The 26,148-nt window shown below is 42.9% G+C and overlaps 2 protein-coding genes across 4 annotated transcripts in view; both read right to left on the bottom strand.

Moving 5' to 3' along the window:
* Window positions 1-9,049: 9,049 nt before the first annotated feature.
* Tcf24 (transcription factor 24) lies at window positions 9,050-13,810 on the bottom strand. Its single transcript, XM_036177358.1, has 3 exons — window positions 13,611-13,810; window positions 13,066-13,484; window positions 9,050-9,330 (listed from the first exon to the last, which is right to left on the bottom strand). The coding sequence occupies exons 2-3, from the start codon at window positions 13,450-13,452 to the stop codon at window positions 9,217-9,219; spliced, it is 501 nt and encodes a 166-aa protein (XP_036033251.1). The 5' UTR covers window positions 13,453-13,484; window positions 13,611-13,810; the 3' UTR covers window positions 9,050-9,216.
* A 708-nt stretch (window positions 13,811-14,518) lies between these two features.
* The window catches only part of Ppp1r42 (protein phosphatase 1 regulatory subunit 42), a 39,383-nt gene continuing 27,753 nt past the window's right edge, over window positions 14,519-26,148 (bottom strand). For 2 of the 3 annotated variants that reach the window (XM_036178869.1, XM_036178870.1), the window contains exons 8-9: window positions 21,831-21,990; window positions 14,519-14,824 (exon numbers count right to left, since the gene is read on the bottom strand). In XM_036178869.1, coding sequence (XP_036034762.1) covers window positions 14,755-14,824; window positions 21,831-21,990 — 230 coding nt within the window. In that variant the 3' untranslated portion in view covers window positions 14,519-14,754. Of the gene's footprint in view, window positions 14,825-21,830; window positions 21,991-26,148 lie in introns of those variants that run through there. The other variant, XM_036178871.1, reaches the window with a different exon arrangement.

The following is a 26,148-nucleotide window of genomic DNA, read 5'->3' as shown; positions in this document are numbered from 1 at the left end:
TTCAACTTAGGGAGCAGCTGGTCAGAGGCTGAGCCCATTACAGACTGAGGAGACAGATAACACAGAGACCCATGTCCCTCCCGGGTCCCTCCCGGGTCCCTCCTGGGTCCCTCCCGTGTCCTTGGTGCTGGACTTTCCCCTAAAACTGTCTAGGGATGGAAGAGAAAGGAAAAGCAGAAAGACAGTTGAAATAAAGTCTCTCCCGGAGCTGAGGAACTCTTGGCAAGTGTTGGTTGCTGGGAGAGGGAGAGTCAGCTCTCTCTGAGAGAGAAACTCTGATAAGCCCGTCAGCAATGCCAGAAGGCCACACATTCAAGAATATTTGGGCAGAAAAACTGACTTCGTTTTGGGGGGAGGAGTGGGAACATGAAATTGGCTGGGTAGGGAAGAGGAAGTAGATCTGGAAAGAGTTGGGGAAGGGATGGGTGAATATGATCAAAAGAAGTTCCGTGAAAATGTCAAAGAACTTATATATTATATAGTTAAGTGGCTACTTCAAAGAAAGAAAGCCTTAACACAGACAAACATCAGAGCTGTCTTGTTTGGTTTTCCTCCTCAGGGCTGGGGATTCCAGAACAAAACAAAATCAAATATAAGATGTGTCACTGCTGGGCTGGAGAGATGGCTCAGAGGTTAAGAGCACTGGCTGCTCTTCCAGAGGTCCTGAGTTCAATTCCCGGCAACCACATGGTGGCTCATAACCACCTGTAATGAGATCTGGTGCCCTCTTCTGGTGTTCGGCAATGTATACATAATAAATCTTAAAAAAAAAAAAAAAAAAAAAGGAAAACAAAAAACACAGCTCACATTTCAAAAAGAGTAAGAGACAGTTTAGTCTGGAGGCACATGTGAGTGACTATGGCTCAGGAACAAAGATCCAGGTCACTCCATCAAGACGGCAACAGCTCATGAAGTTTTTACAGTAATGGAACAAACAAACATATCAACAACACATTTCTTAAATACTTAGGTGGAAACATCAACAAGCTGATTCTAGCACATCAGGCAGAGTCTTGGCTATGGACCTCACAGACTGTCTGATGGTATCTTTAGCTATGGAGTTGGTAGAGTCTAGATCTGTTTTTTGGTTTATTTTTTTTAAGCTGAGGACCGAACCCAGGGCCTTGCACTTGCTAGGCAGGTGCTCTACCACTGAGCTAAATCCCCAACCCTAGGGACTTTTGAAGTTGGACTGAATGCATTTTTTTTTCATTATGCTATGGCTGCAAGCCTTTGGGGGCTGGACAGTGGGATGTGGAGGTTTGAAAGAAGATGGCCCCAAAGGGAATGGCACTATTAGGAGGTGTGGTTTTGATGGAGTAGGTGTGGCCTTTTTGTAGGAAGTGTGTCACTGTGGGGATGGTGTTTGAGGTCTCCTTTGCTCACACAGTTCACTTCCTGCTGCCTACAGATCAAGGTGTAGAACTCTCAGCTCCTTCTCCAGCACCATGTCTTCCTGCATGCCACCATGTCCTGCCATGATGATAGTAAACTAAACCTCTGAACTGTAAGCCACCCCAATTAAATGTTTTCCTTTGTGAGAGTTTCTGTGATCATGGTGTCTCTTCACAGCAGTAGAAACCCAAACTAAGACACTCCTCTTCTCAGGGCCTCAACTGCTGTGCATATCACTCTGTATGCTGTGAATGTGTTGCTCTGATTGGTTAATAAATAAAGTGCTGATTGGCCAGTAGCCAGGCAGGAAGTATAGGCGGGACAAAGAGAGAGGAGAATTCTGGGGATAGGAAGGCTGAGTCAAACACAGAGGAAGCAAGATGTGAAGGCAGAACTGGGAAAAGGTACCAAGCCATGTGGCTAAACATAAATAAGTATTATGGGTTAATTTAAGTGTAAGATCTAGCTAGCAAGAAGCCTGAGCCATTAGACCAAACAGTTTAAATAGTATAAGTGTCTGTGTGTTTATTTGGGTCTGAGCAGCTGCGGGCCAGGCAGGACTGGAGAAAACTCTGAATACACTCTACTCTGCTGCCTCCTAAGTCTTGGAATTCTGACCCGCAGCAGCTTGCACTTGCTAGACAAGCCCCCCATGTGTGTTCTTAAGTATCTGAAACCTGGGTACCACTCTCTGCCTTCTACTGAGTCTAGAGTCTCTAAGGTCTGGTCAGGCCAACTCTGGTCCCCAATTCCTCTGCATAAGACTCTTAATCTTAGGGTTGTGGGTTTGAGGCCCATATTGGGTGCCAGATGAAGCCTTAATGATTAATTAATTATTCTTTATCAATAAAAAATCAGGAGTCAGATATTGGGGTAAGAGCTTAAAAGATCAGAGAAGCAGGAGAGCAGCCACTAGTCACCTCCTACCTCTTTTGTTCCTTCCTCCAAAAAGGCAGAGATCCTCTCAACCCTGCCTTACTACTTCCTGTCTCTTATCTGTCTACAGTCCTCTAAACCTCTATGGTCCATTTTGGTCAACTAGTGGCTAGTTCCACCCTCTGACTCCACACAAGCTCTATTTGTCAGAACACAATCAAAATATCACACAACACTTATTTTGTAGACCAGATTGGCTATGAACTCAGAGATTCACCTGCTTCTGCCTCTCAAGTGCTAGGATCAAATGCATGGGCCACCATGCCCGGCTTGAAGTTTGCATTTTCCAGGTGTGCCATGACTTTATATTCTAGAAGGAATCTGTCCTTAGAGGCCTTCAATTAAGAGGAAGGTAAGTTAATTAAAGATTTAGAAATTAAATTAAAATTAATTATTAATTATTTTTAAAAATTATTTTAAATAATTATTAATTAAAAATAAGCAACTCCCTCCACAGCAAACTGCTGTCTGCCTCAAAGGTATCCACTCACTCACAGATGTTCTTCAACTTACCTATGAAGTAGGATCTAGGTCCTTTTCTAGAATCCTTTTTATTTTTCCTCTCTTTCCGTTCTTCAGGGATCCTGAGCAATGGCTCCAGGCTCTGAAGGGGACTGTCCATTGCTGTAGGAGGAAGAAAGGTCCCTAACCTAAGCAAGGTGTGCATCCCTCATGACTACAGAAGGTAAGGGGAGAGGAAAGACCATTGTTTACTGAGGCAAGTGTGTGTTGTGTTAAGGTATGTCCACTACCATCCTCACTTACTCTAGACTCTGGATGGATGGAGAGGACCGTGCATCTGGATGCTGCTGCTTTCTGGGTCTCTCAGGTCAGGCATGGCCCGGAACAATCATCTTTAGACTCTTATTTTGGTCTGCCTCTTCAAGGCAGTTTCTCATGTGTTTTCCCCCCAAAATGCAATCACACCTGTAGCCTGACTGGCTGCCTCTCTCTAAAAGGAGGATCTGCAATGGCTCCCCACCGTTTACCTTCCCTTGACACTCCTGTCCCTGTTGATGTCTATTGATGTTCACTTAGCTGTTATCTGGTGTCACATGACTCCAGGACACAGGTTTACAGCAGCGAAGGTACAGATGTGCAGACTGGAAACAGTCTTTACCAGTTTTGAAATTTTAACTGCATTAATTTTTTTTGTTCCACATGATCTATCTACTCATCTACATAAAGAATTCAGATGGTTTATAGTAGAGTATACTTTAAAAATTAAACCAAGTGATGTCAGCATTTATTTGAAAATTAAAATGTTTGAAATCAACTTTCATTGTTTGAAATGGCCCCTGTTTCCAATGGCCATACACAAGGAGGGAGGTGGGTATGGTTCATCTTCAGAACATACTTGGTCCCCAGGGGGCAGATGTGCGTGGGAATCACGTCCATGTGCACAGGAAATGACTATTGACATAATCTCTAAGCATAATACTCAAGATTATTCTCCAGTTTGTAAAATGTTCTGGCATAATTTATTATGAAGCATTTGAGTGACTGATGTATATTTCAGTGAACTGGTTTCTCTGATGAGCTGAAATTAAGACTTGTGTAAACATAGGAAGGGAAACCCTTCCGGGTTTATGTAGTTAGGCAAGAATATTCCCCACTGTGCTGCCTCAGCATCTGTGTGGTGCCCTCAGCCTGCAGGAAGCAAATCTACAGGATTTGAGAATTTCACAGGAATTGGGGGGTAAAACAGTCACATGTAAGACCACCAGCTACCACTCTACAAGTACACAGTCATTTCTCCGAAGTATACAATTTTTTAATTGTTCTCTTGGATTCTTTTAAAAATTTGGAAACTTAGTTGTTTGGGATTTTTTTTTAAGTTACAGAAACAAAGAAAAAATAAAAACTCCAAAGTGTATACAGTTTGGAGAAAAGACAGCAATATTTTATCACCACTGTAGCTGTTGTCTGGAAGGCTTGTTGTAAATCCTGCAGCAATGATGTTAAAAAAACATGAATTATTACCAGATTAGAGCCGAATCTACTTTTTCAAATGAAGAATATGATAAATGTAACCTGAGATAACACATAGAAAAAAACATTTTGATGAAGCCATTTCCCCAGCTAATATATAGTTTTTGATCAGAAGCAATCTGATTTATAATTTTGCCAGCTAAGATGAGCAACAAGACATTTTTACATACAGCCAACAAACAAATGTCTTATCCCAATGACAAATATGATCCACCAGTTATGAGTGATTCATGTGGCCACTGCGGAACATTTCCTCAGAAAGGCACTGTGAGACAGAGGCCTAAGGGGAAAAATATTAAGTAACGTATGTCCTGAATTGTCTGCTCTGCCCCCTAAAAGAATAAGCTCTAATGCCTGAATACTTTCTCTTTAAATGAAAATAAATGGTTCTTTTCATGACTACAAAGTGAGGCTCTTTGAGAAAAAGAAATTGAATAATTTAAACTAATAGACAATTTCAACTAATTAGCTCTGCATTTCAATCAGAACTTATTCTTCTTTTGAAGTTTTTCTTTATTTCTTGGGTTTTTTTTTGTTTGTTTGTTTGTTTGTTTTTTTGTCTTGTGTAGCCCTGGCTGTTCTGAAACTCACTGTGTAGACCAGACTGGCCTTGAACTCATAGAGATCAGCCTGCCTCTGTCTCCCTGACTGCTGTGGTTAAAGGCATGCGCCACTACACCTGGCTCTTTTATAGTTTCTTTTCAGTTAAAAAAAAAAAAAAAAAAAGTATCCATGACCAATAAGAAAGTCACTGTTCAAGTTAACACTCGAGTCAGATTGCTATGCTTAGGTTTTGGTTTTGGTTGTTTTAGCATTTGTAAAAATGCACGGCCATTCTTTATTACCAAGTGCTGTGGACAGGCAATACCCTTCTCCTCTCCTGGACACCCACAACTGAACTTTTCTTCTTCACTCCTGACGTTTTGAGAAACAGGTGTACGCAGATGCTGTTCTCTTTTGACTGTGAAACATCCTACACGGGGTCTTGAAAGTTGTAACCCGGCTGCATCCTGCCTGTGCTTTCTGCTTGTTTCCAGCCTGGATGTGACAAGCTGCCTCATTTTCCAGCTTCCATGACCAGGCACAAGGTCAGTCACACGCATTCCCTATAACCATGAACCAGAAGAAAGGCCTTCTCTCTTGAATTGCTCCTGTTAGACAGTTGAGCACGGAGATGAGAATGTGAACGGACACACACACTTTTTAATGGAACTTTATTGGTGAATAGTTCACATACAGCAAACTGTAATGTACATATTTTTATGGTCAGGAAAAATACAATGAAACTAGTTCTCCTGTTAGAAAAAAAAAAAAACAACAACAAGAAAAAAACTCCTAGTTTTCTTTCTAAAATGGCATTTTCCAGCCCTCAAATTATCATCATAATAAAATTAAATGAGAAATTCCAGTAGGAAAGCTGCATGACGTGAAAGAAATTTAACTGAGGATTTCTTGTGCAGATTATGGGGTAACACTGTGACCCAAATATATCTGTCCTTGTCCTATATGCCGAGGACATCATGGCGGAGAGCAAACGCTGAGTAACTGTCCATCCTCTAGTTAACCAAAGAGACAAGTGCAAATTTAACAGACGAACTTTCACACTTTATCTTAATAATACCCATTATTCTGCATCATGAATTAAAACAGCCTGGCCTTTTGAACTTCTAGTTGAAAAGATTCAACTTCTTCGAGATTTTCTAATCTTCCTAAAGCTGTGAGTATAATTAGCAATTTGATAAAGTGTTATGAAATATACTTCTGGGACATGAAAACATTTCTAAGTAGGTAAATGGAAATAAGTTACAATATCAAAGGCAAGGTTCTGCTTCATAGGGTGACTTAGAAACAATTCAACCAAAGTCCCATCTTCCCCCTTTAAACGCTATGAAATTATGGCCAAACTAATAGACTGGCAGAATTAGCAAAAATAAAAAAAATCATTTGATGAATTTTTTGCTACCCAATGTCGTGTTTGCAGGTCTATTCAAGGTAACTTTAAAGAAAGTTTGACAGTTTCATGTCCGGCCTACCTTGTCTGGGCTTGTAGACATCTGGCAGGCATGGTACACATTATCTAAAACCCTCTAGTCTTTCTTCAAGTAATTGGCAACACCCAACCCATAAAGTGACACAGGACAAGGAGGCAAGGGTTCTCTGCACACCCAGGGAGAGGGGTGCCATGATAGGAAGCAGAGTACCCACAGTGGGCCAGGAGCCCTGTGACAGGAGGCAGAGCACCCACAGTGGGCCAGGAGCACTGTGACAGGAGGCAGAGCACCCACAGTGGGCCAGGAGCACTGTGACAGGAGGCAGAGCACCCACAGTGGGCCAGGAGCATTGTGACAGGAGGCAGAGCACCCACAGTGGGCCAGGAGCACCGTGACAGGAGGCGGAGCACCCACAGTGGGCCAGGAGCACCATGACAGGAGGCGGAGCACCCACAGTGGGCCAGGAGCACCATGACAGGAGATGGAGCACCCACAGTGGGCCAGGAGCACCATGACAGGAGGCAGAGCACCCACAGAGTGTCAACTACACCTATTTTCTGCTGCAAAGGGTTAGAATTATGAAGACTGCTGAGGCTTGAGTGGACGCGCCCCACTGCAGATCCCAGAGAACACAGACACACCAGAGATGGGAGCATTGTGAACTGTTAGGTGATAAGAGAAAGGGCCAAATGATCCAGTTTTGTTCTAAGCCACTTTGTTATGAAGACAATAACCACAAGGTTATAATTCACTCCAAATAAAAAGAAATTTTAATTCCATTCCTTATGATAAAAACTAGGCTACCACTTCCTGTAATAAAGTAAGAGCAAATGGCTAAGTCCAAATCATATTTTACTTTTTCCCCTTAATGTTAGATGAGTGGGTGAATGTATTCATAAAAATTTAAGTACACAAGCAATTGTGCTACACACTAATGTGTAGAAAGCAACATGGTATGCAGAGAGATTTTATTGGTCACATTCAAAGGGAAATAGGCTCACTAAAATAAATAAAACTTACAAACTATTGGATATAAAGTAATGTGGCCACACACCGAGTCACCGGAACAGCGGGCCAGGCTGTCATGTGATCGTTAACGTCGAAGCTGCAGGCTGCAGGAAAACAGCTGAAAATAATTGGTTTTTTTTTTTTCTTTACTGTTATTTAAATTCAGCCGAGTCTGCTAACATCTCTTTCCTTGCTAATCTTACACTGAGTCCGGCAACTTTAAAACTGTGCTCTCAAGCAACGAATGAGCTCACAGCTGGCAGGGGGTGTCACAAAGCAGGAAGTGAGGAGGACATGTTGGCAAAGGACTGAGGGGAATGTCTCATCTCCGTTAGATTCCACTCTTGGGGTTCAGTATGTTCCCCAAACCCCTGTGTGCTCACGGCTCTGGCCATACGGGACTTCTCTGAGAGTCTCTAACTTCCTAAAATCTGTGAGCCTATCCAACATCTTAATTAATGTTACACAAATCTAAAATGTAAGTTACACGTCTTAACTTTTGGAACAGTTGTAACATCAAGAAATCAAAACCAATATCATGAAGGGCAGAGCTCTGCTAACTTTCTCAGCGTGGTTTTATCTGATCACATCTGTTTGTTTTGTGTACACCGTCACATGGAGCCAGAGGACAAGATTCAGGGTCGGTTCTCCCCACTGTGTAGGCTGTGGATACTGAACTTGAGACGTCAGGCTCGGTGGCAAGCATCTTGACCTGCTAAGCCAGGCCCAGCTGATTTTCCAATAGTCTCTTGCTGAACTCAGAAATCCCGGGTATAGTCAGTCAGTAGAGAGATGCTCTCGGGGCCCGTGGTGGTGCGTGGCGCAGCAGCAAGAAGTCTACTGGTTCATATGGGGACAGACTGAAGCCTGAGTTTTTCTGCGTCCTTAGCCTGTCAAGGTACAGATCACTGGCAGAACTCCCAAATCAGTGCTGAAAATGCCACGTCCAGGAAGACTACATCTGAGCCTGCCCAACTATCCAGGATGGGAAAGGAGATGGGGTGATATGGTGCTGCCAGTAGAAAGGGTGATGAACCCCACCCCCAGTGACACCTGAGCCCCTACTCATGTCGGCGTGTATTACTAGTGCCTTCCACAATTTGGAATGGAAGTCAGATCTTAATATTGACCAACTTCTTGAGAGGCGGTCACACCCTGTTTCATAGAGAAAACCGTTTCTCATATTCCATATACACTTTCCATTTGGGAAATGTAACTACAGACAGAAGTTACTGAAACATTCTTTGTACACACACACACACACACACACACACACACACACACACACACCTCCCAGCTGAATAATGATCTTACCTTACATCTTCTAACTGAAATGGCCAACTCAAGGCACTCACTGACTTTCACAAAATTTGAATATTCATACAAACACATTTATTTTCTGAGACAGGGTCTCACTGTGTAGCCCTGGCTGGCCTTGAACTTTCTATATAGAGCAGACTGGCCTCGAACACACAGAGATCTGCCTGCCTCTGCGTCCTGGAGTGCTGGGATTACAGACACACAACACCACACATAAGGGCTGTATTCACATCAGCTTTTAAGTAATAGACACATTACAGAAAATGTGGAAGGAAATGTGTACATTCTTCAGGTATGTACAACTATCTGCTTTTGTGTGCCTTTCATTTTTCCTAATGGCTTCTCTTTACTATGTAGCGGTGATATGATGATTAAATAAGCTATATTTTTTTAATGTAGGGCTGATTATCCCATTCCACATTTATTTAGACAGATACATCTTGACCTTCAACTACAGGTTTCAATGTAAACTTCTGAAACAGTGTTTGTCATGTCCAATATAATAAATACGGGATTAGTTCACAGTCTTTAAAAACAATAGCCACCGCTTCCAGCAGACCCCTCGGGAGACAGCCTACGGCCGTGAGGCTGTGGGAGGGTTGCTATGATTTGCCTTTTCTTCAGAGGCAGGGTGCTTCAGGAACTGACCAGTAGCGCCGATGTACAATCTTGATCGCATGGGCCACTTCTGAAAAATAGAGTACTTAAGTAAGAATCTGAAGGTTAGACTCTGACATACAACACAGGTGTATAACATCTAAACTTTGAAAACACATTAATGGTAGTGAGGTTATGTAGCTGGTAAGGATTCTAAGTACAAAGTCTGCGGGGCAAGATGAAGACTGTTAGCAATGTTAGCAATACAAGTGAAGAAGGCTTTGATTATAACTGTATAACACACGTATACAAGTGAAGAAGGCTTTGATTATAACTGTATAACACACGTATACAAGTGAAGAAGGCTTTGATTATAACTGTATAACACACGTGCGTGCTTTACAAGAACTGCAGGAAGTTAAGGAGAATGAACATTGCTGAGATGTAGAAAGTCTACCGCTATTTCAATTCCAAGTTAAACCTAAATGAAAACATCAGTTCTGAAGAAGCAGCACTCAGGTAAATACAAAGTAGACATTTAAGAAAGGCATTATACAGAAAGGATTAGACAGCCTCTGGGTAGCAAGGGCAGCAGCCTCACAAGGCAGCCCACATTCCTTAGTCTGGGTTTTCTGTCTCACAGTGGGTGACTACAGATGATGATATTGTAACTTTATATTTTCTAATATGCCCGAAGAAATGATTGTGAATATTAATAGCACAAATGGGCAATGTCTACAGAGACAGATAGATGCGAGATTATTCTCATTTGAACATCATATAATACACACAGAGACTGAAGCACAGCATTGTATCTCACAATTATGTAAAACTTTCACATGTCCAGTGGAAAATAAAAATGTTAGTAGGTGGGTGTGTGCTGTTATCTGGAAAGTTACTTTTCTGTGGCAGCCAACAAAAGCCTCATTTTAATGTCTCGAGGGATGACTAGCAAACGCAGCCCTGAACGCTCTCTCTATTAAGGTATATTTATTTTCTTTTCAGCTTGTTTTAAATCATATGTATTATAAGTTCCTAGGTTTGCACACAAAGAAATAAACTTCATTATGGCCTCTTAATATGCACATATGTGTCATTATGTTGTTCTCTATTCTAAAGTATATTTGAAATTATGTAGTTTTGTTTAAACTTCTAAAAAATCAAGCAATTAACCAGAACTGAGGCTGAAATCGAAGACCTTTAAAAATGCATTCTTATTCTAATTGAATGACCCCCAAACCGTTTTTAAATTCTTGCTTATCGCTGTTATGGACAATGATTCCCATGGGGCCCGGCAATTAGCGGAGCCATACGCGCTTGTCTCCCTGAGTTAAAGGTCTGAAATACACTCCTGTTCTGGAGAAGCGTCCCTCTGGCCCCTAGTGCTAACTGAAACTGCTAATTTTCCAAGTGGATGAAATTGGGTTTAGGCCATGCTCCAAAAGTCCAGTTCTTTCTTTCTTTTTTGATTTATTTCCTTTTACTTTATATGCATTGGTCTTTTGTCTGCAGGCATGTCTGTGTGAGAGTGCATCTTGGAGTTACAGTCTTGAGTTGCATGTGGGTGCTGGGATTTGAACCCGGGCCCTCTGGAGGAGCAGTCAGTGCCCTCAAGTGCTGACCCATCATCTCTCCAGCCCCAGAAGTTGAGCTCTTAAAACTCCCTTCCAGTTTAATGCACAGAGCGCAGGGCCTTGTAAACTCTAACCATGAGCTCCACCCCGGCTATCTCTTCCTCTGTCAACTGTGGTACTCTAAAGGCCCCAACCATTTAACATGCTTGTAATATATTGGTAAAAAAGGATTGCTGATTCTAAGTGACAGACTGGACTATTTGTTAAAATATCTTTAGTAATTTGTGTGGTACTTAGTAACAGCAATTTTAGAACACTTACTAAGGGCTATCTATGATAGTTTGTAATGAGGCTTTACTTACCCCGGAAGTAAAAATGATCAGAATATTTTTATTCCCTTCGTATTGAGAATAGACTCAATATTTAAAAATTTCAACAGTGTCCACAAAATAGAGGCAGGCAATTTTCAACTAAGTATGTAAAATTTCTGTCTTCTGAAACTCTAGGCTTGTGGTTTAGACTGTTTTTCTTAATCAATATAATATTCTTCTTTGCAGTACTATACTACAATTTATATTTTTGTTTTTGGCTCTATTGTATTCATTTAGGGCAGAGATTAAGTATTCCCCGTCCTAAAGCAGAGATTTCTACACAGTAAATCAAATGTTTGATTTTAAAATACACCAGTCCCTTGTTAACTATGACCAGCTTCATTTTTATGAGATAATCTTTGGCCTTCTATAATTACCTCTAGGTCTAGAAATTTAGATATTATGGACATTGCCTTTCAAAATCAGACCACGAATTAGACTGGTTTTTCTCGAAACAGTTATGACTACAAAAACATTTGGCATGTGAGTCAAGTGCAGCTTGCTCTGCCCCTTTCTGACACTGATGTCTCCAGCATCTCTCATTCAAGAGAGCCGTGGGTGGCGCTGAGGTGAAATGCTTGACTTCATTCTAGATTTTACCAACTACGAGGGAGGTATTTAACTTCCGCTTTTGGTATTGAATCTTACTGTTTGAATAAACTTTCCTGGAATATATGACAAATACCAAGTCAAAGAAGTCTATTGTGGGATATCTGAACAGCATTAATCTAATGTTATTGTAATACAAAATTCTTAATTGTAATGAGTGACTTTCAGCTATTACGTTATAAAACTCAGTGATAAACGAGTTCTATCATTATTACAAATAACATTTCATGTTTTCACATTTAACATTTGAACGGCTTTAATTCCATCACCACATTGACAGTATTTTCAAAGTAAGTTTTGTTAAAATGCACTCCACAATTTTAAGTACAAATAATATTAGAGGGTGTGTTTTATTACATTTCAACAAAATGTAATTCCTCATTTTTGTTACTCAATAATTTATTCAGTGCTTAGATGCTTAAGTTCTAATTGTATTTGTGTTCAAATATTTCAGAATAGTTGGGGCAAAAATGTGACCATTTAAATTTAGCAAATACAGAGATTCTTCATTTTGAAGAGAAAAAGAGATCCATGGAAGGTTTCAGAAGAAATCCAGAAAAAGATGATGCAGAGGCTATTTACTACAGGTGAAAACTCAGGTCAGATGCCACACTCAGGACCGCTTCAGGAATACGGAATGAACCACGCACAATGGTTTCCCTTGCCTAACTGAACACAGACCGATTCACTCGACATACATGCCAACTTAATATGACAGTTATATGAGACATTATCGGGTTTTTCTAACATTGTTGGTAGCTGTCTAGTCCACAATATTTAACTGTGATTGAAATTTTACTCTGTGGGGATGCAGAACGGTCTCAATGGTTTTTTTTTTTTCTTTTTTACAATTACTTTAGGGGCAAATAATTAATTCCACTATTCCATTTAACTCATGAAGCTTTTATAATAGAAATGTAATTAATGTATGTTAAAACACTTGACTCTCGTAGAGAATGAATGTAACTTAGATGTTTAGCAGTCGTTAGGATGTACAACAGCTTTCCCATTTTCACCCTGAAAGGGCGAAAATCTTTAAGGGGCTTGAAATACTAGCCCAGCTAGGATTAAAAGCCGCAGCTTCCCGATTACAAACTTAAGAACCGTCTTGTACTGGCAACCTTGTCACCACAGCCCGCGGGCCCAGGTAGCTTCCTAGAGGTGTTTCTGCCTGACCGAGAAGAGTGCCAGCTCCGTGGCATCTGCTCCGTGGCATCTGCTCCAGCAGCGACAGGGTGGCTCCCGGGGTCCCAGCCCGGAAGTGTCGCCTACCTTAACTGGGTGCAGGTAGCCGTCGCCTCGCAAGGCGCCCAGACTGGGGTCCCCTGGCGCCTCGGTGTCGTCCTGCAGGCTGCGGGTGAGGTGGGCGATGTAGGTGGTGGCCAGCAGCAGCACGTCCAGCTTGGACAGCTTGGTGTCGGGCGGCACCGACGGCAGTGTGCGCTGCAGCTCCAGGAAGGCGTGCCGCAGGGTCTGCACGCGGCTGCGCTCCCGAGCGGCGTTCGCGGCGGCAGGCCGGCCACCCCCGGAGCGCGCGGCCACCCCGCCGGAGCCTGATTGACCGGCCCCGGTCCGTCCCGGGCTCGAGTCGCGGGCGGCGGCGGCCGACGGGGCGGGCTCGGCGCTGCGTGGGCCGCTGGCGGGGCGGCCGCGCTCCATAGCGGCTCCGGCTGCGGTTCCCGCGGCGAGTGCTGCAAGGGAGCGGGTCGGCCGTGAGACCCGGCACCGCGGGCGGCTGCTACCGGCGCACAGGGCTCAGCCTCCCGTCCCCGCAGACACGTCCCTCCCGCCCGCCCCGGCCCGGGCCCCGGCCTCACCTCGGACTTGCCTCCGCACCTTTCCCCGCAGCGGCCGTGCGGGGCTCGGCTGAGCAGTGCGAGGCGGGCAGGGGCGTCGAGCAGGTCACTCCATCGCCGTGCAGGCTCTACTGCCGCCTTTTATGCGGGTGCACGAAGCCGGCGAGTGGGAGGCCCGCAAAGGCACGTCGGGCGGCGGTGGGCGCCCACCCGAGCCCTCAGGCTAGGGGCTACAGCGTGGCGGAGCCGCCCCCTCGGCGGACAGACTCATCAATCAAACCGCTCGGGGGCGGGACGGACACCTGGCCCCGCCCCCTCTGACTCGGAGCCCGGGAGCCCAGCGGCGGCGTGCCGATTCCCGCGGGACCCCGCGGTTCAGAACAGCTTCATTTTCACCTCGAGGAGCGGAGCCGAGTGTGCGTCCCTCTCCGCTTTTTATTCCACAAAGTAAAGATTCTTGCGGTAGAACCGCTTCCTCGGTACACCGTGACCCAGGGACCCCGCCATCGCCCGCTTCCCGCCCTTGCACCTGCGCGCACAGGCTGGGGCGGGACCAGGCCGGCCCCGGAGGACCCGCGGGTCCCGGCGTCGGCGGTACCCAGCTCTGCAGCCCGCACCGGCCTTTGCTGGGAAGCCGCCCCGGACATGGTCTTCACCGCAGCCCAGCCAGACGTGCTCCAACCGCGGCCTCCGAGTATCAGATATAAACTGTCACGGGGGCACTGCTTGCGTATAGATTCTGCAACCTTTCCCAGCAGATTTCTGACTTTCCACGTCGAGATTACCAAGCCGTAGATAGTAACTACTTACACCGCGAATTTGTTAATGAGCTAGAGTGATCATTTGGTTGTACTAAGCTTTACGCTTTTGAAAGCAAGCCCAGATCCCCTTGATTCAAGGACTCGTGTGGAATACGAAACCACATTTTATTTCCTGGTAAATTTTATTTAACAACTAATAAAGTAAATAGATCCCGGAATTCACACACGGAAAGTAAAGTCTCAGATTCTATAAAGAAACAAATCGAACAAGAACTTATACACCGAGATAACTGAAGTTTACAAACCCTCACAACACGCTGTTGCCTAGTTCTAGGAAGAAATCAAACCACGCAGCGCTGAATTTACTCCATTTCCTCATACACATTTTCCTTTACTTTTGGGTTTCAGAGAAGGTGAGGTTCATGGATATCATTTTTTGTTAGCAAGCTTTCAGATTCCTTCAAGGACAGATTCCTGTATTTACAAACAAAAACAACACACCAGCATTTAATTAACTTGATAGGCAGGGGGAAAAAAAAGATGACAGACATAGAACAAAACATTTTCTGCTTTGGGAGACACACGGAAATACGGAGGTTGGGCGGGCTGTGGCCATGCAGAGGTGCCCGGAGCCTCTAAAGGTTTGCCTGGCATCTCAAAGACCTCAATCTAGCCTAGCTTGTTGCTCTCCTGCTGCCCTGGAGAGTAGTGGGAGAAGAGACAGTTGTTCACAGACCAGACCACCGAGTCTCTCCTCTTGTGCTACTATAGGCAGACTGATGCTAAGTCCAAGCTCCTGAAAGAGACTAGTATTTTCAGTCCCTGTAAGCGTAGATGATCCTAACACTCCGTTATTAAATAACTAGAGTAACAGGTGCCATAGGGCACTTTTCATACGCTGAGTGCTTCATTGGTATTTTCTCACTTCGCGTTTACAAAAACTGATGGTTTTACATTTTACAGTTGGGAGGATAGGGTTCTCTGGGACTGAGCAACTTGTCCAGTGTACCATACCTACTAAATAAATGACTAAAGTGACGGTCAAACCAAGTAGATTGTCCCTAATATTTATGATCTTTGCCATAACTATTGAGTGTTCGCATTTTGCAAGGCTGCATACTTTTGATTGACACCTTATTAGTAGTCCAAATATTTGTTCATAGTGTATCTTTCTTTGAAGTTGTAGTTGTCTAGTTTGGGAAAGTATGACCTTAGAATGCTGTAGATTTTATTCATTAAAGTGTAAGTCTCAGAATTATTTTTAAGTCTTTTAAACATGCCGAGTTGTAATGTTAAGATTGTCTTTATAATAAAAGCTAAAAAGCAAATATCACGTAGCAGAAACTAAAATGTTTAAACACTTTATACTATACATATATTTTGTATCTATTAAATAATTAACTGGTTTCAATTATTTCCCTTATTGTTTAAATTAAGGAATAACTTTTAACCTGGTGCAGGGGTTTAATCCCAGCACCTGGGAGGCAGGCAGGTAGGCAGGCAGATCTGTGAGTTTGAGACCAGCCCGACAGAGTTTCTTGAGTACAGATTTTCATTTCGCTTAGGAGAATTTCTTGGACTGTATATTTAACGTTATAATGCATCAAACTATTGTGCTAAGGGCTCCTGATTTTGCATTCCCATTTTTTGGTGTGTGTGTTCTAGCAGCTTCGAGCTAATCAGTATTTGGAGACTTATTTTTATTTCTTATCCATTCTAAAATACTAACTTTGTGTGTGCAAGGAAGGGTATGTGTGTGTACATATGTGAGCAGGTGTGTATCCATTCCAATATGCTAACTGTGTGTGTGAGGCAGGGTGTGTGTGTGCACATGTGAGCAGGTGTGTATCCATTCTAATATACTAACTGTGTGTGTGAGGCAGGGTGTGTGTGTGCACATGTGAGCAGGTGTGTATCATTCTAATATACTAACTGTGTGTGAGAGGCAGGGTGTGTGTGTGCACAGCAGGGTGTGTGTGTGCCCATGTGAGCAGGTGTGTGTGTTGGTGTCTTTGTCAGTTGCTCTCCACTTTTTTTTTTTATTTTCTTGAGAAAAGGCTCTTCACTGAACCTGGACCTCATCCGTTCGGCTAGGCTGGCTAACCAGTTCGATTCAAGGATCCACACCCATCTCCACCCACTAGTGCTGGAGTGTTGCAGCTACAGGCCTGTGCTGCTGTGCTCGACTTCCTGTGGGTGCTGGAGACCTGAACTCAGGTCCTGTTGCTTGTGCAACGTGCACTTTACTGACCGAACCCTCTCTCCACTTGCTCTAATGGGTTCTCCTTAAAGACAAAGACTGGGCCAGTATGTACTTAAATCAAATGACTTCCAGCCTAGAGTTCTGGCCTGCCAGACGCTCTCACTTCATAAATCCATGTACATTTGCCCACACTGCTCTTAGCCTGAGCGGCTGCAAGGTGCCTTGAGCTGCACAGGGATGTTCTTGTCCATCCACCTTGGTCACTTCCTCACTGGCTTGCCTTTCTATACCTTCCTGAACCTGGGACAATCCTTAGCAGAGTCGCTGAGAACTTGGCTATTTGAGTCAGAATATTCTTTTATTAAGAGTTCTAGTATTTGAAAATAAAGATTTAGACTTCAAAATATAAGCCTTTTAAAATGGAAAGTAAGAGTTGGGTTAAGTCAGGCCTCCGTAGCTTCTTCATAGAGCAAGCCATTGACAGCATAAAGCCAGAATTCCCCAACACTCGCTTAGTCCCTTAAATGGAAAATCTTTATGTTATTTCCCACTATTGCTCTTGGGGGTGAAGACTACTCTCTTTGAGAACTGCAAATCAAAATGGGAGCAATCTATCTACATTACTGATACACACAATGTTTACTTGGCACATGACGTTAAATATACCGAAGGAAAGGTTAGCAAAGCAAAATGAAAGGCATTTGACTCTGCAATGTTTGTTTATGTAAGAGCATCCTGGAGTTTTAGGACTAAAAATATCACCTCAGTTCTTAAAATTCTTTTGTTTTTCCAGAGCTGAGGACCAAACCCAGGGCCTTGCGCTTGTTAGGCAAGCACTCTACCACTGAACTAAATCCCCAACTCCTTAAAATTCTTTTTGAAGCACGTAGATCTGTTATTACAACTGTTTAAACATATTCTTACCAGTCGTGAAAGCCAGGTATCTTAACTATTAGAATCCACTTTTAATTCAAAGAAACCTCTTCCCACTGCTTAGCAAACACCTTAACTAAGTATTTCATAAATAGTTAACCAAAACAGAGGGGGCATATCCCTGTGAATTATGAGTCCTAGGGATTCCTATTCCTAAAAGATATCTGAGACCCAACATAGCCCAACCCATTAAAAAGGTATTTTTCCATTAGCAAAAACACATGGGTCTATGGTTATCAGCATTGCTTGCACTTTAGAGGAGTTAGTAACTGTTTGCCTTCTTTATGGTGAAGTGCTGTACAGTGTTCTTGGTGGATCTTGGGGCAACATGCATGGATTCAATGTCTATTTTTAAATTACTAAGGTTCAAGCACCCCTAGCATATTTGAAAAGAGAGGAAACATGTGTCACAAGTATTTACTGTGACAAATACAGAGGAAAGCAATAATGTGTACCACGCTTGCTTATTTAATCCCATACATTATTTTTAATTGAACAGTGAAGGCATTTGTTCAGAATCAGCCTTTAAATAAAAAATAGTTTAGACCTAATCTTTAATTAAAGTGTACTTTGATAGTATCAAGTTCAGTTTGAGGGTCACAAACAACGTCAATAAGTCTGGCTTTTTTCTCCCTGCAGGGAAAGCAGGCTTGTGTAAATATACACGTGAGGACTGCATGCATTTATAAGAGTCAGGGAAAACATTCCCCTGTCTTCGGACAGATGTTGCTTCGCAGCGCTCCACTTTGCACACAGGCACAACTCCCAGTGTGCAGAGCCCTCAAGGCGTGCGCAACAGACTGTTGTTTTTGGATCATGTACTGTTTTCTACCTCTCTGCAGGCCCCTCACCTTGAATGTTAATATAGCTTGTAAAAACAGATTATGGATGCCAGCTCATTCTCACCTTTAAAATAGTTAAGGGAAAGAGTTGCTTTAATAGATTTTCTTGAAACTGAAAATCTGATCTTTGTGTTTGTGTTCAGATGGGTTTGTTGTGTGTGTGTGTGCATGCTTGTACTAGGTAAACACATCATGCTAGGCAAATATGTTCTACCACTGAGCCAATACTCCAGGCCAAATTATTATTTACGGGGGAGGGAGAGAAGATGTTTTTACAAAAATTTTTTTCCTTTCTTTACTTTTTAATGATTTTGTTTTTATTTTCTATGTATTGGTATTTTGCCTACATGCATGTCTGTACAAGGGTGTTGGATCTCCTGGAACTAGTGTACACTGTCATGTGGGTGCTGAGAATTGAACCTGAATCCTTTGGAAGGAGACAATGCTGTTAGCTGCTGAGCCATCTCTCCAGGCCAAATTATTAACACTCCATTTTCAGTACTTTACCAGTCTCCCAACTCTAATCTCACTGCCCTTTAGAGGGTTTTTTTTTGTTGTTGTTGTTGTTGTTTTGAGATTAATTCACTAAAGGTTGCATGGCTGCATTCACAAATGAAGGTGCTGGGCCGTACATCTGCCTTCTGCCTTGTATTTGTGGTATATCTCAATTTAAAATGGAAATTACATACATGAATCATGATATGGAAACTAGTTCATGTGAGCAAGTACAAAGATTCCCTCTCCAAATTACTAACATGCTATCAACTGGCATGCCTAAAAAAGACTTTTGTGAAGCACTGAGGAAGTTTCATAATATATTGGGTCACCTTTTATTAAAGAGAGACATAACTCATATTTCCATCTAATCAGACTTAAATCTTCTGAGTCAGAAAAACAATATTTGGCATACTTTCAGAGAAAAGGTTACCTGAGGAAATAATAAACATTGAAAAGGGAACATTTGCATGACATTTTTCCCCCAGGATAAAACTGGAAAACTCAGTTGAGCATGCTCAGTTTCACACCATGGCAGGGGCTGCCAAGGGCCCTCTGTTCTGCTGCTGGTTAGGGCAGTTTATCTAGGCAGCAGAGAGGGGGTTTTCCCTTTAACCAATGCCTTTAGCCCTGAGGTCCTAGTTAGGACGAGAGCAGGATGGCCACTGCTGTTTCACTGGCATACTCCTGGTGATTTGGACTTTGCACATGGATACAGAACAGGGCACAGCACACTGGAGATCCATTTACTATGTGGTAATGTATAACATTCACCAACTTTGTTCCTTGAGGCTGTGTAGACTATCCTTGTTAACTGTTTAATCCACCTTGTGACATACCAACTGTGAGATGTTTGCACACTGTGTGAAGATATTTTGCAGTGATTCGTTTAATAAAGAGCTGAACTGCCAATAGCTAGACAGGAGGTGTAGGTGGGGTTTATGGGCAGAGCAAGGAAGTAGGAGACAAATAGAGGTGCACAGGAGTCGCCAGCCAGACGGCAAAAGCAGGATGGGCAGTCCAGAGAGATGAGGGACCGAGCCAGGCAACCAAACGTAGATTTAAAATATGGGTTAATTTAAGTTATACGAACTAGTTAGGAACAAACCTAAGCTAAGGCTGAGCTTTCATAATTAATAAATCAGTCTCCATGTCATTATTTGAGAGCTGGCTGGCGGGGCAGAAAAAGACTCCTTACAACCAACAGTACTCATGGAAGCCATTGGCAAAGAAATAAAAGAAACAAAAATCTCAAAATTGAGCTGTGGAGTTTGCACAGGTGTTGTCTGTCTTTAAGAGACTCTAGGGGTGCTGTGGGCACGGCTCTGGTTTGGGAGGTTGTGTGTGAACAGCAAAGCATGTTCCCACGTTACTGTTCCGAAGAAGAGGCAGAACTAGACCTCCTTTAGCAGTCTCTCTCCATCAAGCATTTTCAGGCTGACAGACCTGCACCGAAGTCTGCACCGAAGCAGTCCTGAGCTGCTCTGAACGGGCAGGGGAGACCAGGGAGGGCCCCAGCACTTTTCACAGGTCTTCTTCTGGTGGGCTTGGCTAGACACTGCCAGGGCCGGGAAAGGAGCATCACATGACAGACCCGCTGGCCCTTCAGCAGGCAGTTCTGGGAAGAGGACTACAATTCCAAAGTTGGGCCACTGGCTTCAATTACTTTCTCAATGAAATATGTGTTGCCCTTCATTACAGCATAGTGAACACTGCTGTATGATCGGGAGATCAACAGAGCAATCATTGGATTGGTTACAAATCCAAAGGAAGGGCTGTAGTAGCTCAATGGTACAACTCACCATTGAGGTTCGATCCCTGTACTGCTCAAGAGGGGAGGGACATTGAAAATAAATGGGAAAAGGGGTGAAATAAAACGTATTGAATGTGTTAGCATATATCTGGCTAAGGATGTCCACAGCCCTGCCAACATTATACAGCAATGTGGCAGATCTGGCCCCCCAGCTGACTTGCAAAATATTTATGATTAGGACTATCCAATTTGATTTTTTTTTTTTTAAAGACAGAATCTCTTTTGGTTCAGGCTGGCCTTGAACTTGTGCAGCTGATGATAACCTTGAACATCTTATCATCCTGCTTCAACTTCTGGAATTCTAGGATTATAGTCATGCCTTATCATAGCCTGATTTTTGTTTGAATTTTTATGTTGTGTTGTTTAATGTATGGGAAGCATATATTTTAGAATAAATGAGGTTATTTCCCAGAATGGTGTAACTTTGTATAGAAACTATCTTTTTTTTTGTTTTTGTTTTTGTTTTTTTTTTTCAAGACGGGGGTTTTTCTGTGTAGCTTTGTGCCTTTCCTGGAACTCACTTGGTAGCCCAGGCTAGCCTCAGGCTCACAGAGATCCACCTGGCTCTGCCTCCTGAGTGCTGAGATTACAGGCATGCACCACCACCGCCCGGCTACAACTGTTTCTTATTAAGAGGTTCATAACAGATTTATACAGAACTAAACTGAGACTAGAATCAAAGTTTAGAATGGAGACTCAACCTTTTTTGTCATAAACCCCTTTGAGAGTGAAGGAAACTTCTAATGTCTTCAGAGAGCGCAGGTTCAGCGCTTTTGGCTTGGAGCAGAGGAGAGTGTCCTACCTACTCCTCTGGGTGCCTCCCTCTACCACTCCCTCTCACACCTCTTCCTGGCACAGCCTCCCAACCCCGGCCCAACCCTGGCCCCCCATCCAATGGAGCCCATCATCACCTGGGGCCTCACCTTCCTTTGAGATGACCCTTTCCCCTTGATCATTCAGACATCTTTATCCACATCTTCAGGGACTTTCCTGCCCCTACCTTTACCTCACTGAGTGGATCCCAAGTTTCCCAGAGCCATCCCCCACCTCTGCAGTTCTGACTGTTTGAGATGACCAACACGGAAGTTGTGGCTGAGATTAGATGTTAGGAGGACCCCTCTGCAACTGTGTGGACACTAAGGGCACCCATCCCCCAAAAAGGGAAAAGCCACACAAACATTTCAAAGAACCTACCCCATGTCTTCAGTGATTTTAGTTTTATCTTCTTGGGGACATTCTGAAGATGGAGTTCCATTTACAAAGTATCTCTGTACATCAGAGAAAAAGACTACTTTTGGATTACCCACCTGTGGGTAATAAACAGGAACTATGTGATGTATTGTTTCAAAGTTACCTGTAGCATACAAAGAATTAGAAGCATCCTGCTTTGAAACTAATTACTAAATTATCAAATAACATATATCAGTATCTTAAATTATATGTTATGGAATATAATTAAACAAAGACAAATAAACCATCAGTAAAATCAATAATAAAGTTAACATCCAAAAGAAAATATCACAGACTTTTATACAGAAAAACCACATAGGAAAATTCATAGTTAATTCTTATAGAGAAAATGGACAGGCTAGCATTCACTGACTTAAATTTTGCTTTTCTAAATTTATTTTCAAAGTAATCTTTATGGTGTGGATCAGTCACGTTGTTGGGATTTGTTCATACTTTTACTTCAGCAATTATCATTCTGTATCACATACGGTTTCCAGTGTGATGTCCCTTCTAGCGGCAACACCTTGTTTACCTCTAAACCTGACTGCTTCAATAGCCCAGTATCCAACCTGCTTAACCATTTGTCCTGAGTATTAGAAGTAAACTCAGGGTCTCATTCTGAGCTGCCTTCAAAAATATTTATTAAATCGATATATTAATCTTCCATGTGCTATGAAAGCCAATACTTTTTAAAAGTCCAATTATTTTTGATTTTGTTGAAGTCCTTGATTATATTTCCAGCTTTGATTTACATGGCTGTATTTAGGATTAGTCTTAATTGTGAGCGTCTTGAAGTCAGGGACTACAGTTTTACTTTAATTCTGAGTATAGAGCTACACATCTAGAAGGCTTCCAACATATAAAATATATTAAAACATGTAAAACCATTAGATCGCGTGAAGATTGCCTCTCTCTGTCATGGCTGATTTTGACTGTCACCTCGAGTGGACTAAGAAATGGTTTAGTGGGCAGGGATGATAGGGAGATGTCTCAGTGTGTAAGAACACTTGCTCCTTTATCATGAATCCCACCTGGCAGCTCACAGATGCCTGTAACTCCAGTCTCAGGGATCTACATTCTTCTGGCCTCCGTGGGCACTTGCACACGTGTGTGCACATGCAAACATTCAAGTAGAAATGGCTAGAGGATTAGAGAAGCACACGTCTGTGATAGTGCTTACCGTGGGCACTTGCACACATGTGTGCACATGCAAACATTCAAGTAGAAATGGCTAGAGGATTAGAGAAGCACACGTCTGTGATAGTGCTTACAGGGACAGCTGAGGTCTCTGGCCTAAGGATGAGTGGATTTGGAGTCTGATGGCATTCTGGGGAGATGGTTGAAGAGGAGGAGGCAAGGCTTGACTGGAGGAACTAGGCCCCTGGGGACATGTCCTTGGTGGCTCTAACTTGCCCTGGCTCCTTTGTTTCCTTTTCTCTGCCTCCTGTCTACCAGGAAGTGAAGAACCAGCAAATGCTCTTCTGCCACAAAGCTTTGCCTAAGCACATGGGTGGAGCAACCAGGGCTCAATCAACCCTCTGACATTAGGAGTGAAAATAAAGTCTTCTCCTTTATTCCCAATCACAGAAGTAAGGAAGTAACACATGTTCCTCATCATCGCTAACACCTGCTGCATTTGTTGCATTTGAGACAAGGTTTCATGTAGTCGAGGCTGGTCCTGAACTTCTGATAGTCTTATCTTTCCTCCAAAGTGCTGTAATTACCAGCATGTACTGCCATGCCTGGCTTTAAAAAAAAAAGATTTATTTATTTTAATTTTATATGTGTGTGTTTCGCCTGCATGTATGTATGTGTACCACATGCATGCCTGGAAAAGAAACATGCTCTTAGCTGGTGAGCCACCTCTCCAGCCACCCCTCTGCCACACACACACACACACACACACACACACACACACACACACACACTTTTTTAAATGATAGCCATTCTGGCTGGTGTGAAGGCTCAGTGCCGTGACCTCTCTTCATGTACCGCCTACTTTATCATGCTGGTCGTTCTTAGTGTCTCTTCAGAAATGTCCACTCGAGTCCTTAACCAATTTTGAAATGAGGTTATTAATATTTCTTTGCTATTGAGTTGTAGGAGTTTCTCATTATTTTGGAGATTAACTTCTGTCTGATACATGGTTTGGAAGCATTTTCTTCCATCACATGGGTTTCGCTTTATTTCCTTTCCTGTACAGAAGCTGCTCAGGTGGGTCTAGTCTGATCGATTTGTTTCTGTTTTTCTGCCTGTGTCTTCAGTGTCACAGACATGAAGTCCCTGCCAAGATGAATTCTATGGCGCTTACCCACTCGTTTTCTCCTAGGAGTTTTAGGGCTTCGCGTCTTTACACTTGTAGTCCGCTTTCAGTTGACTGTGGGTAGGAGGGTAGTGTCTTCTTTTGAATGTGCTATGCAGTGTTCCCAAGCCCGTCGAAGCCACTGTCCTTTCTTTCCACATATGTCAAACTCAGTTCAAGTATGTTTGTGGCTCCGTCTGTGGGGTCTGTGTTGTCCGCTGCTCTAGGTTTCTTCTATTGGTTTCATACTGTTCTGATTACTGAATTTTGTAATATATTTGAAATCAGAAGCTATGATGCCTTTAGCTTTCTTCTTCCTCAAGATTTATTTGGTTATTTGTGATCTTGACAGGGATTGCACTGAATCTGTAGATCGTGTGGGGTTGGACGGATACTGTAACTTTTAAGTCTTTCATTTCACAAACATGGAGTGGCTTTTCATTTGTGTCCTGTCTAATTCCTTTTATCATTGCTTTGCAGTTTTCAGGTGTTCCACCTTCCCAGGTGGGTTTATCTCTGAGTACCTGACTCTTTGGCAACTATGGCCAATGGGGCAGTTTTCTAACCTCCTGTTAAATACTTTATTGTGGGCGTTTTCATATAACTTTAAAGACTGCATTTGTTAATTAGCTTTGACCACACTATTATAAAGAGATTAATTAGGGTTCTTTTGAGGACAGTAAATAATTAATTTTAAAGATTTAAAGCTTTAAGGCACCTTGTAATTTTTCTTATTTCACCAAATTTCATTGAAAAAGTTAGTTCATTTAATTGTCTGTGGATTACAAAAAAAAAAAAATTTGAAATCTATGAGGATGAAATGAATATTATTTTTAGCATGGGCTTAAGTTTGGGGTGAAGGCTGATGTTTAATTTTATGGTACTTCAATATTAATAAGATGCTGCAATGTGATACTGAAAGCCATAAAACGCTGGTGTGTGTGTGTGTGTGTGTGTGTGTGTGTGTGTGTGTGTGTGTGTGTGTGGAGAGACTGAAGCTCGAGTTCCACACACAGTGCTCTACCACTGGGCTAGCGTGCCCAGCCCTTCCTTATTTTGAGGCAGGATAAGTTGCCCAGGCTGGCCTCAAACTTGGGCTCTTCCTGTCCTAGCCCACTAAGTATCTAGGAGTACAAGTGTGCACCACCACTACTCAGGGCTTCAAGGATACAACACAGCCAGGAGGAACAGCGGAAGAAATGCCTCCTGGGTGTTTTACAAGATTTAGTCCATAAAAATGCGCATTGCCAGCACAGTATCCATCATTGACAGACTGTCAGCTTACCAAGGCCCAGTTCTCCTAAATGATTTTCAATAGTTTGTATTCAATGACACGACACGGCGAGATCACCAGACCTCCATGCCTTTTTACCCCACCCTTCTCACCTCAACCTTGTCCTAGAGTGACATCCCTCCATCTCTCTGTGTAACTGTCCCTCTCCGGTGTCCACTCCCTCGGCCTAACTACCCGCTGGAACGCTTCTGTCCCTTGCATCCAAAGGTGCCAGGAAGCGTGAATTGTGAAGCAAATGCTGGATTCAGACTGTTGTCGTCAGAAGAGGCTTATTCCACTACAGACCCTGTGGGGTCAACTCCAGTGTGCTTCCTAATCCAGCAAGATAACTGGTACAGTACTCTTATTTACATTTAGTTGCATTAATTAGACAAAGGTCAGTGTGTCCTTTCTAACACAGTCATAGCGTATGATAATCCAAGCATTTAGACTTTACTGTGTGTGCATAAGTGGGCCAGCCACAGAGTGCAGGTCAGATATGGTTAACTTATGTTTAATTTTAATAGTTATTTTCTTTTGACAGGATCTCACTCCACTGCCTAGACTGTCTTGGAATTCGCCATGTCACTCAGGCTGGCCTTAAACTTATTGAGTTCCTCCTGTCTCAGCTTCCTGAGAGCTGGGCTTATGGGTGAGAGCAACCATGTGTGACAGGTTTTAATTTTTCATCCTACTGACAAAAAAGG

This window comes from Onychomys torridus, chromosome 2, assembly GCF_903995425.1.
Source record: "Onychomys torridus chromosome 2, mOncTor1.1, whole genome shotgun sequence".
In the NCBI taxonomy this organism is placed as follows: Eukaryota; Metazoa; Chordata; class Mammalia; order Rodentia; family Cricetidae; genus Onychomys; species Onychomys torridus.
This window is presented reverse-complemented; position numbering and strand designations above follow the sequence as displayed.

What these genes read in the sequence shown, in the direction of transcription:
- Tcf24 (XM_036177358.1), bottom strand. Translation starts at nt 13,452, where the DNA reads ATGGAGCGCGGCCGCCCCGCCAGCGGCCCACGCAGCGCCGAGCCCGCC. An exon ending in GCTACCTGCACCCAGTTAAG is followed by an intron (nt 9,331 to 13,065) that starts GTAGGCGACACT and finishes TCTATTTTTCAG; the next exon opens with AAGTGGCCCATGCGATCAAG.